This window comes from Dipodomys ordii, unplaced genomic scaffold (assembly GCF_000151885.1).
Source record: "Dipodomys ordii isolate 6190 unplaced genomic scaffold, Dord_2.0 Scaffold131, whole genome shotgun sequence".
Taxonomy (NCBI): domain Eukaryota; kingdom Metazoa; phylum Chordata; class Mammalia; order Rodentia; family Heteromyidae; genus Dipodomys; species Dipodomys ordii.
Genome location: NW_012267347.1, coordinates 1161820 through 1178850, shown reverse-complemented (window position 1 = coordinate 1178850; position 17031 = coordinate 1161820). Strand labels below are relative to the sequence as shown.

The following is a 17031-nucleotide window of genomic DNA, read 5'->3' as shown; positions in this document are numbered from 1 at the left end:
TCAACGATAAAACAGAAGCACAGCTGCCTCAATTAATTCCTGACTGCTGCTCCAACGAGTGTGTGTTCCATATCCATTCCAATCTAAGGCAGAGAAGTCTCCACACTGTTGAGGATGACCCCCAGGGAAAAATCCTCCTCCACCAATGCAGTGCTAGCAAACAAGAAGAGGAAATGGTAATGACATATCTACTGGTGTTACAGTTTGCATATGAAGTACCCCCCTCCCTCCCCCCACACATACACACATTTAAAAAAAAGACAAGTATTGAAGACTCCGTATTTGTGAAAACAGTGTTTATTGGTGGAGCTTTGAGAAAGTGAGTGAATCCTGAGGACTCTGCCTTTCATCAGTTGGTTAATCCATTGATAGCTATAAAATTTAAATATACTGGGCTGAGAATGTGGCTTACTGGTAGAGTGCTTGCCTAGCATGCATAAACATAAACAGAAAGAGCTGGAAGTGGTGCTGTGGCTCAAGTGGTAGAGCACTAGCTTTGAGCACAGAGAGCCTCAGGGACAGAGCCCAAGCCCTGAGTTCAAGCCCCAGGACCAGCAAAAATTAATTAATTAATTAATTTAATTAAATACACTATTGAGAGGTGGTAGAACTATAGACTTTATGGGCTGGTAGGAGGAAGTAGATCACTATGTGTATGTCTTGAAGGGTATCTTGCCCTTCTCTGTTCCTATCTATCTCTTTCTGTCTTACCTGGCAACCACAGGGAAGTAATACTATTTCTACATTGCCCTTATAAGATGATGTTTCTCCCTTGCCATAGTCTAAAAGCTATGGAACCTACTGACTATAAATAGATACTTTGGAAACAATGAGCCAAAACAAATCCTCCCTTCTTTTCTTCTCTCAGATTTTTGTCACAGTGACAAAAAGCTGATTAATTCAGCTGTCAGGCCCAGAGGCATATTAATGGCCAAATCTGGAAGAATCTTTAGTCTTCATTAGACTCTTCATCAGTGCTGATCTATGCCTCCATTAAAAACTCTCTTTGCCTAGCTTTAGCAGCATCCTTCTCCTCCTGACTTTCCTTTATCTTTTCTGAACATTCATTCTCAAATTCCCTGGCAGGACTCTTCCTTCATGAATTCCCCAAGTGCTACTCCCTAGAACAGGATACATGTCCTTTCCCTTTGTAGACTGTATAGACATCAATTAGTAAGAATTTACTATTGCCCTGGATCTCTATCTCTATCTCTAGATGTCTCTCAAGCTGAAGACTTCAAAACACAGCTTCCACCTGGACCCCTACCTAGTCACTCTAAGCCTCACACAACATAGACACTTACTTAAGCTAAACATCACTTAATAATTGGAACACATTTTGAATAATAAATTTGGGGGTAATTTTGCAATTGTATGAACCTGCTAGAGTATACTTGAGCTAAGATGGTTATGATGTTGCTTGACAATAATTTTATATAACAACTCTAATACCTATAATATCATTGACTAAAACATTATTACATAACAGCATATGACTAGGTATCCCTCAGTGACCTCAAACTTGTTCATTAACATAATTTCGGTCTCCTGACTTGATACAACATAGGTGCTGGCTGTACTGGTAAATGAATGATGCACACCAGCTCACATGTACACTGCAGTATGTATTCCTTGGACCACAGCTGAAAAGTGCAGTGGAAACCAGGTCATCACAAAGAAATTTGCTTCTTGGGGTTCTGATAGTCATCATCCCCCATTACAATTTTAGGGTCTGACTTGACAGTGGAGCTGCCTCTCTGGGTGGAAAAGGGACATGCTGATGGCTGAGGACCGAAGGAAAAATGAGATCTTCAAGGCCCACTTCTAACATCTCGTAACCTTTCACACTGTTACTTTCAGGAGGGCTGGGTCTCAAGAGAACACGCTTACTCCTGACAATTCATATGGTGGAGAACCCAAAGACTCCATCCTCAAGCTGCTTTGGCCCAGAGCCACCCTATAGAGAGTAGAAATAAACAGAAGGGGACAATGATCTCCAGTTTAAGGAGACATCAAAGCTGCTTCAGGTGAGCCATGTGTACCTGCACTAGCAGTCAGTCCACATAGAAACATCCAGCCACAGAAAGCACTTGAAGTAGAGAAAGGGCTGCCATAAGGAAGGTTGTCCAGGACTCTCCTACTAAGTCTTCAACGAGTGTGGCTTTGGCCCTCAACCAGTTCCTTTTGACCCCACAAACACTCACATGTTCTGTATTACATCCAGAGACCTTCACTCCAGCGCACAAGGCATTGGCTGCTCTCTCATTATTAAATACTCGGAACTGGACAAATCCTGCTGTGACTTCCTCTAAAAACAAAGAGACAAATAGTAATTGGAGACAATACTCAACGTTCTTTAAGCCACCCAGTGACTGTCTATGTTAGGCTCAGGCTCCAATCTAGCACTCAGACACACTGGTGGAGCCTAGCACCACTGAAAACAATGGCTGGAGAGCCTCCCCGTGCAAAATTTTGCTAAGAAGGACCTACCCCATACAGAAGCCTAAGACTTTGGCCTCAAAAAGAGTCCCTGGATACTGCCAGCTGCTTGTATAGAGAAATTTGCCAATACAGATCATCACAGAACACCTCTAAGAACTTGTTGAAGCAACTAGCAAATGTGCTCACTCTGTCCCTGACCATACATTTCTGGTGCTTTTCCTTTAAAGACCCATATCCAAAATGTAAGTACTAAAAGCTATGAAATGTACATCAGAGGTTCAGCCTCTATCAAATATATTCTGCCAAACATAGATTTGCATTAGACAAACAGCTACCATTCAGACAGAAATAAAACTCTCTCGCCATCCTGTCTGTTGTTCTGTCCTGTGCACATGACTCTGGCCTGGTGCTAACAAGGTCCTAAGGGAGTGAAAATGGGTATCTTAAGAGTGAAGACTTGACCAAATTTTCCCAATCCAAAACAGAATCTCTTCCCTAGGCCCTGTTACTTCAAGCCAGTTAGTGACCTTCAATGACTCAGTTTTTTACTCTTAAGATGGGACTAATAGTAGTTCAAATCACAAGGGTAATAATACAAATTAAATGAGACAATGCATAGAACATTCACAGAAGTGATAACTACTATCTATCATACAAGAAGTCAGCATTTTTCCTATGAAGATTTCAGAAGAACACTAAAGACTCACTCTGGCTATAAGGTGAATAATAAGATGCTGTTTTCTGGCCATCACCAAAATCATAGACCACAGGTATTGCTGGGCCATTATCAGTCCAACACCTCCCTCCACCATATTTCACTGGGTATCTCTACAAAGAAAAATTAAGTCACTGAGTAAAGACAACAAATAGAGGGAAAGCAATGTTTTCTCAGTAACTGAGATTATTTCAAAATCTGTCAAATGAGAGTCTCTCCCTTTTGCTGGACATTTCCAATCCTCTAAATACTGCAAATCCACCCCCTCCCCTTCTCTAACCTTTCTTGGCAAAAGGATTTCTGAGACAAATGAGATAGAAATTACCAGCAAATTAGTGTTAGGAAAACAGGCACCTGGAGAGATGGCTCTCCCAGCCAAGCTCAAACACTTGCTTCTTTCTACACCCATGAAAACCAGACCCAGAGAACATCCTCATGTACCTGGTAGAGTCCAAACAGATTGTGTCCCAGATGCTGGAAGAATCCAGTGAAGGTGCGGTACCTCAGCAGGGAGCTGTTCCTCCAGTTCTGCAGGGGAGTCTTGTTGGGCACATGCCAGATGCCCAGGTCCTGGGCCTGGATGTCAAAGTAGCCAGGGTTCTAGAAAGAAACCAACAGTTATTCTGGCCTAGCCACACAGCCCCACAAGACTAAAGGCCCACATGTGCAGCTCTCAGCTGAGCTGATAGCTCTGGATTCCAGGCAGGCAGATAGCCAGCTATGTTCATTCACCTCTATTTCCTGCAGACAATAGTACTCTGGCAATACTCAAGTCCTAATGACATTGTTTGGAAGAAGCTGAGATTCAAGGCATGCATTTCTCTCTTCTGTTATAACCCTACCTTCCAAAGCCCTCCTCCCAACCCACTCTCCTACATGCTGGTGGCCCAGCCACACTCAAGTCCTCACACTTGTCCAGCTGGGTAGAGGCACCAACCTTGTAGTCATCACTTGTGGCTCCTTCTGCAGACCCAAAGGTGTTGTAGTTGGCCCAGTTGCCATCTCCCTCTGGGTAGTCTGCTCTGTTGCCCTGCTGACTGGACCAGCGATCACCAGCTGTGCACTTCCCCGCCATGAAGTTTTCATGTATACTGGCCACCAGGGTCCAGCCACCGCCCCCAGTGGTCATGTCACAGAAGGTCTGGTAGATGGCGCTATTGTTGGTGCGGAGGAAGTACAGGCCATCTGTGGAGAGAGCCAGCCCACAGCCTCCCTGTCTGCAGGTTCCTGGTCCATCTCATCCCCAAACCAGAACACACCTAGGAACTAGAAACATGGCTTGAACATCTCCTGAGTTCTATCACTGTGTCCCTGAGGGTACTGGAATCTCCAAGTTCACAAAACTATACCCAAACTCATTTCTCATAAAGAAAAACAGAATTCACAGATAACCCAGCATTTCCACTCCTACCCAAAAGAAATGGAGACAGAGCTGGGATATATATACCCTAATATTCATTACATCATTGGTCAAATACACAAAAGATATATTTCAGTATGCCTTAGGGGGTGAAGAAATAAAATATTGTATATGTTTATACAATATATGTGTGTGTGTGTTTGTGTGTGTAATGTATAACATATATACTGAAAAAAAGTTGTTTGTACCACATGTTTAGAGTTTAAAATCATTGCTGTAAGTGAAATAAACCAGATAGAAAAGTAAAAATATCTTTGACTCTATTTATATTGGGTAACTAAATGAGGCAAATTAATAGAGATCAAAAAATAGAATAGTAGTGAGCAGGGACTAGGGAAAAGCAAAATATTAACTTATTGTTTAATGGTTCCAGAGTTCCATTTGGTATAATAAAATTTACCAGGGGATAGGCATTGGTGATAGTTACACAACATTGTAAAATGTACAATCAAAATTGGTTGAAATGAGGCTGAGTGTGGTAGCACATGCCTGCAATCTCAGCACTCTGGAGGCTGAAATAAGATTGTGAGCTCAAGGCCCGACTAGAACATATACTGTGATGCTATTTGGGGGAAAAACAGGTTAAAATAGGCATTTTTATCCAAATGTACCATATGTTTTAAATTAAAAAATGAAAATCAGAAAAAAATCAAAGTGCACCAGCCTGACTGGGCTTTAAGTGCTATGTCACTCACCACAGGCCTTCTGCTGCTTCTGCTTGATTTCCTTGCAGCTTCTGGGCAAGGAAGACAAAGAAGAACTGTTCCAGAGATTAGAGTTACTGTTCTGGAGAATATTATTGCCTTCAGCTAGAGAATAGACAAAGGTTTATTGTCATTAGTAGGTTTTCAGGACCCCCAGCCTCCCCTGTCAATAATTCAAGCTCACTCTGCCTCCACTGTGGCAGAGCTCACTGTCTGGTTGAAAGCCCTGAGAATCCAGTATTATCTTCATTAATCCCTCTGATCCAGCACCAGCAAAGGCTAACACTGCCTCTCCCACAATGCTTTGGACTGTGCTTGGCCCAGTGCCGGCCACTAGGCAGAACAAACCAAACCTTCCCCTAAGAGAGTTGCTCACAAGTCAACAGGAAATTATATTGAGAGACAAATGATAGGCTCGGGAGATTATAAGAATGACTCTGAAATGAGAGAGGAGTTTGGAAAGTCCTGACTGGCAATCAGACAGGTATAGGGTAGATAGCTTGTTCATAGAAAGCCTCTAGCCCCTGTGAGATCTCAGATCATTCTTAGAGAATGAGCATGATTTACCAGTAGGAAGAAAACAAACAAACAAACAAACAAACAAAGAATTCTATCAGGGAAACAACATATCCAAAAGCCTGGAGAATAGAACAAAGCAACGTCAATATTATACATAGAAGAAATGCAAGTAGCAGCTTGATGTGGCTGAAGCATGGGGCAGGAGGTAGACAGTGCTGAGACAGACCCGGACACTAGCAGATGCATGGGATGAATAAGTTTCCATACTAGTCACAGCTCTACAAATACTCTAAAAATCTAGAGGGACAGAAGCTACCATATGCTTTGAGGTCAGAGCTATAGGTGGCTCAGTGGTTGCAAGTCCAACATCTGTGGACCATCCTTACCATATCTCAGCCTCAGTTTCCTCGCACCTAAAATGAAGCTACTGAAGACCAATTTGTCCCTAGAGGATAAAGCTTGATGCTCATGAAAATTTTAAAAAATCTCTTCTGCAACATAGGTAATGGTATTTTTGCAGGAGGAAGGGCGGACATAGGGGCTATAGCAAGCACTCGAGGGCCTGGGTGCTGTCCCTGAACTCTTTTGCTCAAGGATAGCACTTTGAGCCACAGCACTATTTCTGAGCCACCAATGCCCAACAATGATACATTTTTATAAAGAATTGTTGTCTTAAAAAAAATACTGTCTTGTAAAGGTCAAGTGAGATGATATTTAGATATAAGCTTTTAAAATAAATAGCAATAAAGAGAAATACAATGTCATCAAGTTCCTGTAGAAAGAGAGATTATGAAAGTAACATTTCTCTGGACCAGAAGACCTTGTGCCAGGCGCCAATGACTCATGTCTGTAATCCTAGCTACTCAGGAAGCTGAGATCTGAGGATCATAGTTCAAAGCCAGCCCAGGTAGGAAGGTCTGTGAGACTCTTTATCTCCAACTGACCACCAGAAAACCGGAAATGGCTCTGTGGCTCAAGTGGTAGAACATTCTCCTTGAGCTGAAGAGCTCAAGTGCAGCAGCCATACCCAGAGTTCAAGACCCACAACTGACACACACACACAAAAAGCAGACCATGCAATTGCCATGGAAGTCCAAAGCTCAAGGCCATGGGAGTAGGGAGTGACTGGAAGGGGCACAGCTCTTACTGGAGTCTCTCAGAGCCATGAAGAAGGGCAGATCCTGGAATAAGGGCATGCCTTAGCAATACTCATTGCTACAGGCCTGATCCCTCAAGACAGAAATCAGCACAGGGCCTATATTCAAGTTGGCCTCTGTGCATCTCAAGGCTCTTCTCTGGCCCAGGAAAGACTGGGATCTCAGAGCAATGTGACCTCCTTATGTGTTTTTTGTTGGTTTTTTGGGGGGGGTTGCTTTTTTTAAAAATGTATATACAGGTGATGTACAGAGGGGTTACAGTTATAGAAGTCAGATAAAGCATATATTTCTTTTTTTTTTTTTTGTCAGTCGTGGGGCTTGAACTCTGGCCCTGAAGTCTTCTTCTCAAGGCTAGTGCTCTACAGCTTGAGCCACAGTGCCACTTCCAGCTTTCTAGTGGTTTTTTTGGAGATAGGAGCCCCATGACCTTCCTGCCTGGGCTGGCTTTGAACCATGATCCTCAGATCTCAGCCTCCTGAGTAGCTAGGATTACGGATGTGAGCCACCGGCGGGCGCCCAGCTTAAGGGTGTATTTCTTTATGAACAATGTTACCCCCTTCCCTCACTCTCTCCCAGTTTTTCCCTCCCAATCCTACCCACAAATTTTATAGTTTATTTTTCAATAGTGTCTAGTGAGTACCCCTGCTGCATTTGTTCACCCTTTTTCCCACCATTTCTGTGTCCCCCTTACCCTCCCAAAGACAGATAAACAAACAAGACAAAAGGAAAAGAATAAAAAAACAGCAACAAAGAAAAAACAAAACCTCTTTTAACTTTTATTTCCAATTAACCACCAAAAAAAAAGGGGGGGAAGAAAAAAACAGAAGTAGAATTGTGGCTCAAGTGGGAAAGTACCATGTGCAAAAAAATGCTGAGGAACAGCGCACAGGCCCTGGGTATGGGCCCCAAAATAAAAGTAATAATAGCCGTAAAATAAATTAAAGTATAAAATGAGTTAGGCATCAATGGCCCACACTTGTAATCCTAGCTCCTCCAGAGGGTTAAATCTGAGGATCCCAGTTCAGATGAGGAGCAGGAAAGTCTATGAGACTGTTAGCTGCAATTAACCACCAAAAAGCTGCAAATGGAGCTGTGGTTCAAGTGGTAGAGTGCTAGCCTTGAGCACAAAAGCTCAAGGATGGTGCCCAGGCCCAGAGTTCAAGCCTCTGGGCTGGCACAAAAATAAAGAAATACAATAAAATAAAATGAGGTATTAGCTCTCCTGTTCCTTCCTCATAATATTCCTGTCATGCTCCTTGGAACACTGGGCAACAATCCAGGGACGAGGTGTCCTTCTTCTAGTAAGTCTACTTTTCTGTTGCCCAAAAGTTTCCAGTTATAACATCCTATGTCCTGATGTTTTTACTTGAACTATAAACATGACCTTAGGAAAGAAAGCTAGGTTCCTAGAAACTCACCTGGATCGCACCCTTTAGTGGCCAGAATGAGAAACAGCAAGAAGCCAAGTTGGGTCAATGTAATCTAAAGAAAAGCAAAATGAAGGTCACCACCATGTCCACCTTTCTCTCTGAATAACTATCTCCATTTCTACCTAGTCCTTCCACTATTCAAAGGTCTCTTTCTTTTATTTTTTAATGCACTTATGTTCTAGGACTTAAACTAGACCTGAAATGAAAACAGGGTTCCCTAACTCACAGAAAGCAAACTCCTGTCTTTCCACACCAGGCCAGTTGATTGTAGTTCTACAGGTAAGCATGCTAAGTAAGCATGTCCAGAGAATTAACTCCTTCTAAGGCTTCTTTTCTTGGCTTGCAGACTTCCACCTTCTCTCTGTGTCTTCGCATGGTCTTTTCTTTGTGTGCATGAAGTTCCCCTTTGTATCCATATTTCCTCATAAATACATCAACCGAGGTGAATTAGCACCTGTCCTAATTACTTTAACTTATTTCATTTTAACTTGTTCTTTAAAAGCCTTATTTCCAATACAATCACATTCTCAAATTCTGGGAGTGAGAACCAAAATATACAGAATTGATAGGAACATAATTTAGCCCAAACACATGCTCTTTCCCAAAGCAGTCTCTGGCCAGCGGTCCAAACTAACACGTGGCCATAGGATCAAGTGCTGGTGAGCCATGTGACTAGGCTTTGCTCAGGCTTCCAGTTTGACCATTCCTGACTCTCCATAATCTCTAGAAATGGCTCACCATGTTGTTAACAAGGATCCTAATCAAACATAACCTATCCCTGCAATTCTATTAAAAATGTCCCTGTTGTTCTTCATCGGCTGGAAAAATTCAGTCTATACCACATAGTCTATGGTAATTATCTACTGTTTCATAGTAAACTTACAGACTTAAAACGACCCTCATTTCTTCTGCTTATGATGCTGCAATTTGTGCAGCATGCCACATTGATCTCTTATGCCATGGCTATTGTTTGCAGGTATACAAACAAAAAAAGAAAAATCTTGTGTGTACATGGTGTGTGTGTGTGTGTGTGTGTGTGTGTGTGTATTGGGGGCTCAAACTCAGGACCTGGAGCTGTTGCTTAGCTTTTTCCACTACAGACTAGCACTCTATCACATGAAGCACACCACAATGTCCAGCTTTTTGCTGATTAATTGAAGACAAAAGTCTTTGAATTTGTCTGCCTAGGCTGGCTTTGAATCTCATTGTTCAGCCTCCTGAGATGTGAGCCACTGGCACCTGGCTGTAATGTAATTTTTATGTAATGAAAATTCCTTTCTGGAGCTAATAGTTTTCCTTTTCCCCATAAAAGTAATCCCACAGCTGGATGCCAGTGGCTCACACTTGTAATCTTAGTTACTCAGGAGGCTGAGATATGAGGATTGAGGTTTGAAGCCAGCCAGGACAGGAAAGTCCACAAGACTCTTTTCTCCAATTAACCACTCAAAAACCATAAGTGGGGCTGTGGCTCAACATGAGAGTGCTAGCCTTGAGCAAATGAGCTCAAGCACAGTGTCCAGGCCTTGAGTTCAAGCCCCATAACTGCCATAAATAAATAAATGAATAAATACACTCATAAATAAACAATCCCATGTCACCATGGCCAATGATGGGACAAGCTACCCTTAGATATTTTCAAAGGGAAACAATAGCATCTAATTGTATTCCTGCACAAGAGTTTTTCCTAATCCAATAATCTTAAAAACAAATCCAGAGAACCCACACTGACTTCCTAGATTATTCAAAAAAAAGGGCAATGTTATTAAAGGCCAAAAAGAAAAAAAAATCTCAATTATTATTCTAAAATAAAGAAGTCTATATATATGTATATATATTCACTTGTCATATATAGGTATATGACAAATGAATTGATTTGGATCTTAGATGAAAACAAAATACTGCAAAACATTGGGACAGTAAATTCTAACAGACTACATAGCAAATAATTGTTTTTTTATAAACTTTATAAATTTCTTTAGTATTATTTTTAATGGCTGGGCCAGACTATCCAATAAAATGAATTATTACATATTATGGGAAGAGATCAGATAATGCATTAGACAAGCCCATGAAAGGGAATCATTTCTCCCTGGATCCTCTAACAGTAAATAAAATAACTGGAACAAAACATTCAAATATCCACAGCCAATCAGACAAGGTCTGATTCATCATGGAAATAGAGTATCGATATAGGTATAAGATAAACTAACTAATAAAAAGAAGTGAGCTACAAGCTGAACAGGAATAGACTGACTGGCTTACCATGACTGAAGGAGGATAAAGTCTTCAAACATTCAGACTTGGTTCACCAAGATGTCACAAGATTGAAGTTACTGGGACCCGGAGACAGAATGTTCTTATCTTATCATCTTATTGGGGAGAGAATTCAAGGCAGACACAAGGAGACTCAAGGAGGTGCAGGTTTACTCATGCAAACAAAGCAAAGACAAAAGTACAAACTAGGAATCTGGGAAAGCTCAAGAAAGAGTCTGCACTGGAGGCCCCAAAACCTCAAGCTTTTATCAAAGTCTTCAGATATGGGGTGGTCAGACCCGAAACTCTGAGTTGATATGTCATTGACTTCTAGAGACTGGACTATGCATTGACTCCTCCCATATGTTTATGGGAGAATTCTTGGCCTTAGATGGTCAGATCAGGGTTGTCATGGTTTGTGGGTCAGTTAGACATTGCTATGTGTCACAAACTATTCCATTAACGTCAGCAGTACAGATTGTGGTTCCTTATGGACAGCCAAGCTATTATTCTCAGCCACCAGGTTTCCTAACCCCTTGCTTAACTATATTGGGCCCCCCTAGGTAATTCAGGATAATCTCTATTTCAAGAGCCCTAGCTTAGTCACATCTGCAAAGGCCCCTTTGCCACCCAAGATAACCTATCTACGGCCCTCTGGAATAAGAATCTGGATATCTCTGAGGGCTCATCAGTCTGCCTTTTATACACCTTTTCTATAGATTGGAAAGTGTTTCCAAATGGAGAAGAAGTAAGATAAAGAAATGCATAGAAAAGAGAGCAATCAATATAAATGGAGGCCAAATGGAGGCCTGTAAGTCATTGTGAACCTTTCTTGAGAGTTTCTCACAATCAGGAAGCCTTATATTGGGGGACTAAAAATGAAGCAGAGATTCACTAAGGAAATCCAGCCTTCAACCACATGCTCTATGTCCCTTGAACTTCATAAAAGGCCCAACTCCTCCATCAAAGCCCATTGTTGCCATAGGAAAATTCATAGACTTTTCTTTCTTTTTTAAAACTTTTATTTTTAAGTCATTATACAAAGAGTTCACAATTCCATACATCAGATTATGAGTACAATGCATTTTGATCAATGTCACCCTTTCCATCATTCTTCATTATTCCCTCTCCCAGCTCTACCCTCAAGTTATATAGTTTGATTTTTAGATAATACACATTGAATATAATGACTACAATGCTCACCATCTCTCCATTTGTGGCTGATGTTAATAGGCCAATAAATGTCAGGAAAGAATACAGAAATTGTCATTTGTTTCTAGTCTTTTAAATAAATTGATCCCACACGCATAAAACAACATTTCCACCAAATGGCCCATAATAATCTTTCTCAGAAAAAAAAAACACTCAAATAGAAACATAGGTCTTCTTTGTTATGAAAAATATGAGGTTGACAAAAGTGATAGGCTGGTTTAAGCAGCCATTATGTGACAGACTGTAACCTCATTGGCCACCTGCATGTGGTCTAGTATGACTGTCCAATCTTTTGGGTGTGTGACAATCTCATTGGTCACCTGCGTGACCAGGCTTGACCTCGTAAATTTTGCCTTTAAAAACCAAAGTATGTGGGCTGCTAGGGGTCGCAGCATCAGCTCCCGAGCCTGTGCTGCAGCCCTGGCCAGTAAGTGTAGGAACGTTCTCAATAAAGTTGCTTCTTTATTAAAAAAAAAAAGAAAGAAAAAGAAAGGAAGGAAGGAAGAAGAAAGAAAGAAAGAGAAAAAAAGAAAAGAAAAATATGAGGTTGAGATTGTGGCTCAAGTTATAGAGCTGCCTAGTCCTGAGTTCAGTCCCCATCACCAACAAAAGAAGGAGGTACTGTTAGACTGGATGAGACCTGTAGAATTTACTTTAAGACTTGGAAAAAATTATATTAAGTGAAGTAATCCAGGCCCAAAGAAACATAGGTCCCATGGTTTCCCTTATTTGCAATAACTAGTATATGTCTAGGACGAGCAGAAAAGGTCAAAAGCTATGTACATATGACCATATAAGATGATGTTAAGTGAAATAAACCTCAAGATAGGGACACAAGTGGCTTTTTCTTTCTTGCTATTATTTTTTAACATATTTATAATGTACTATGTGATTTTTTTTTGTTTCTTTGGTATGTTCCTTCCCCTGTTTTCACTGTATTTGATTCCAGTGCCCTGCATCTTGTATATACATTTTTCTAATTTGGGGAGGAGAAGGGAAAAAAAAATGCTTAAATAGGGATACAGGTTGACCCATTGTAACAATGAGATGTACAAGACACTATGTTGAAAACAGACATTACAACTTTGGGTAGAAACATCCGAAACATCAGAAAAACATCAGGTAATACAGGGTAATACAAGAGGGAGGATTCGTGGTGGGAGGGAGGAGTTGGGGAAGTGAGGAGGGACGGGATGGTAGGGTAAAAACAAAGGAAGGGGTAACAATGCTCGATAGGAAATGACTCATTACTCATGTAATTGTAACTCCTCTGTATAGTATCTTTACAATAATATATATATATATATATATATATATATATTAAAAAAAGAATTTACTGGGCTGGGAAGGTGGCTCAGTGGTAGAGCAGTTGCCTTGCATGCCTGAGACCCTGGGTTTGATTCCTCAGCACCACATAAGCAAAAAGCCGGAAGTGGCGCTGTGGCTCAAGTGGTAGAGCACTCGCCTTGAGCTGAAGAGCTAAGAGACAGCGCCCAGGCCGAGTTCAGGCCCCACGATCAGACCCCCCCCCAAAAAAAGAATTTACTTTAAAAACAAGAATCAAAAGGCTAGAAGATACAGCTCAGTGGTAGTATACAGGCTTATTGCTAAGCACAGCATGAGGCTGTGGGTTCAATTCCCAGCACTTCCAAAATTTAAAAATCAAGAAATAAGAATAGGAAGGAGAAGCTTAAAAAAACCATGTGAAAGTTATAAGTGAGCCCATAAGGTTTGAACAGGACAAGTGAACAGGTGTCTTATACATGTTTTTCTTTTGTTGCCTATGTCATTGGTGTCAAACCCAAGAAATCATTGCCAAATCCAGCACTGTGCTGTTGTGTATAGGAATTTTATAGTTTTAAGTCTTACTTAAGTCATGATCCATTTTGAGGTAATTCTTGTATATGGTGTTAGGAAAGGAGCCAGCTTCATTCTTTTTGCATGTGGTATTTGCATTTGTTGAAAATTTTACCATTTTTCCATTGAATGGTCCTAGACATCTTGTCAAGAGTCATTTGACTATGCATACAAGGGATGTTTTTCTGAGCTCTCTAGGCTGTTCCATTAGTTTATATATCTGTCTCTATGCCAGTTGCAGATCATTTCCATTACTGTAGCTTTGTGGTCAGTCTTGAAATCAGGATGAACCCTCTAGCCTTGTTCTATTTTTCCAGAATGATTTTGACCATGTAAGTCATGACAGTCACATAAACTTTAGGGTATACTCCTCTATCTCTGCAACACAAACAACAACAAAAAAACATAACAAGGCTAATAATAGTAATTGCCTTCATCTATAAATCACTTTGGGTAAAATGCCATCTTAATAATATTAAGGTTTCCAAATCATGAACACAGGATGTTTCTCCATATATCTGTCTTCCTTCAGCTCTTTCAAAAATGTTTTACAGCTTTTATTGTACAAGTCTCTCAACTATCTTGGTTAAGTTGATTCCAAAGTATATTATTATTTTTAATGCTATTGTAAATAAATTTGTCTTTTCATTTTACTTTGCAAGATATTTGTTGTCAGTGTATTGGAAATCAGTGACATTTGTGTGTGGCTTTGAAGAATTTGTCTATTAGTGTTGACTGTATTTTGTGTAATCTGTAAGGATTTCTATACAAAAGATGATATCATTTCCAATTAGATAATGTTACTTCTTTTCTAAGTTGGATGCCTTTTATTTCATTCTCTGAACTAATTATCTTCTAGTACTACATTGATAGGACTGGCAAAGATATGCAACCTTGGCCTGTTTCTAGATGGAAAAACGGACTCTTTTTTTTTTTTTTTTACAGTCATGGGTCTTGAGCTCAGGGTCTGGGCACTGTCCCTGAGCTCTTTTGCTCAAGGCTAGTGTTCTACCACTTTGAACCACAGTGCCACTTCTGGTTTTCTAGTGGTTAATTGGAGATTAGAGTCTCATGGACTTTCCTGCCTACACTGGCTTAGAACTGGGATCCTCAGATCTCCCCTCATGAGTAACTAGGATTATAAGCATGAGCCACCAGCCCACAGCTTAAGCTTGACTCTTACCATCAATTATGATGCTTCCTGTGAGTTTTCATGTGACCTTTCCTTCTATTCTTAATTCATTGAGTGTTTTTTGATAATAAACAGCCATGCATTTGTTATCCTTCATTCTGTTCATCTGCTGTGATATATGATCAATTTTTGGTATGAAAAAACATCCTTGCATTCTAGTAATAAATCCTACTTGGCAACATTTGCTAGTTTTAATATGCAGCAATATTTGGCTTGCTCATTTTGTTGAATTTTTGCATAAATATTAATAAGAGATATTAATCTGAAACTTTCTTTTCATGTAGTATCTTTTTTTGTGTGGGGGGGGTAGGTCATGGGGCTTGAATTCTGGGCCTGGCTGCTGTCCCTGAACTCTTCAGCTGAAGGCTCTACCATTTGAGACACAGTGCCACTTCGGGTTTTCTGGTGGTTAATTGGAGATAAGAGTCTCATGGACTTTCCTGCTTAGGCTGGCTTTGAACCCTGATCCTCAGATCTCAGCCTCCTGGGTAGCTAGGATTACAAGCATGAGCCACCAGTGTTGGTGTTATGCTTACCTTTGGTCCTCAGCTCCACCCAGGCCTGAGCCCTCCCATCCCTGGAGTTCCTGCCATACAGTTGGTCCCTCCCTCTCTCCGTCCAGACCCACCTGAGCGCACTTCCGACCCTCAGACCACTCCTGCTACCTGGATGGTGACAGAGGTCATGTGCTCCTTCTTGGGGGAAATATGGCTCCTCTAATAAACCTTACAGTAACCTTTCTCCTATGTCTGCCTGCCTGTGCGTGGTCCCCTGGGATGGATGTGTGGGACTCTTCAACTAGCACCACACGTTGACACTGGAAGCAGAGCAATGTTGTCCTTACAGAATATCCTTTTTTTTTTTTCAACTTTTGACAAAATTTGAAAAATATTGGTCTTCACTTTCCTTTAAAAGTTTGGTAAAATTAACCATTGATACTATCAGGTCCTGGGCATTTCCTTGTTAAGAAACTTTAGGTTCCTGATTCAATCCTCTTATGTGTCAGAAAAAAAAATGATATGTTCTCATTTTTTATTTTTGGTTTTTTCATTTTGTTTTGAGCTTTTTGTAATTGTTGTTTTGCTTTGTTCTTCATTGTGTTTTGTTTTTTGAGACTTTCCCTTTATAGCCCAGACTGAACTAAAACTCACTATGTATCCCAGTCTGGCCTTAAACCCATGTTGGGATTACAAGTATATGCTACCTGGTTTTTTTTATGGTAGCACTGGGGATTGAACTCAAGGCTTCAAGCTTGTAAGCAAGCACTCTACTTCTTGAGCTCTGCCCTAGTCCTGGATATGATTTAATTATGTCTCTCCTAAAGGTCCTTATGCGGGCTGGGAAGATGGCTCAGTGGTAGAGTGCTTGCCTTGCATGCATGAGGCCCTGGGTTCGATTCCTCAGCACCACATAAACAAAAAAAGAAAAAAGCCGGAAGTGGCACTGTAGCTCAAGTGTTAGAGTGCTAGCCTTGAGCTGAAGAGCTGAGGGACAGTGTCCAGGCCCAGAGTTCAGGCCCCATGACTGGACCCCAAAAAAAAAACAAAACAAACAAACAAACAAAAAAAACTAAAGGTCCTTATGCTAAGTTTTAGGCCCTGAGGTGGTACTATTGGGGGAGGGAGATGTACTGTGGACCTTTAAAATGTGGAGCCTAGAGGGAGGTCCTTATAGATACATGCCTCAATGTCGGACCACAATGTCTCTCTTTTTCTCTACCTCTCCCATATAGGTTTTGAGATGTGACTATGCTCCTACAATACCGCTCCACAGCAATCTGTTACCCACCACAGACCATATGAATGGGGCTACATAATCTTGGATTTTTAACTACATAGAAAGGTGTTAAATCGATTCTTTTCTTCACAAATACCCTTGGTTAGGTAGTTTATTATAGTGATGGAATGCTGATGACTGTGTTGTGAGAACTTTGTCTATTTCATCTCATTATCCGGTTTGGTGCTGGGCAGTTGTTCATTGTACACTTTCTGTACATTTCTGTAGAATGAATGCTAATGTACTTATTTTCAGTTCTGATTATACTCATTGAAGTATTTTTATATTAATGACTGCTTAACCATGACCAAATACCTGGCATAAACAACTTAAAGACGAATTCATTTTAGTCAT

General features: G+C 40.8%; 1 protein-coding gene across 1 annotated transcript; it reads right to left on the bottom strand.

Moving 5' to 3' along the window:
- Window positions 1–15587, bottom strand: LOC105996409 (intelectin-1a-like). Its single transcript, XM_013030490.1, has 8 exons — window positions 15567–15587; window positions 8376–8439; window positions 5273–5386; window positions 4095–4342; window positions 3599–3757; window positions 3150–3270; window positions 2205–2308; window positions 1–153 (listed from the first exon to the last, which is right to left on the bottom strand). Exons 1-8 carry the CDS (start codon window positions 15585–15587, stop codon window positions 1–3), a joined length of 984 nt encoding a protein of 327 aa, XP_012885944.1.
- Between the last annotated feature and the right edge of the window lie 1444 nt (window positions 15588–17031).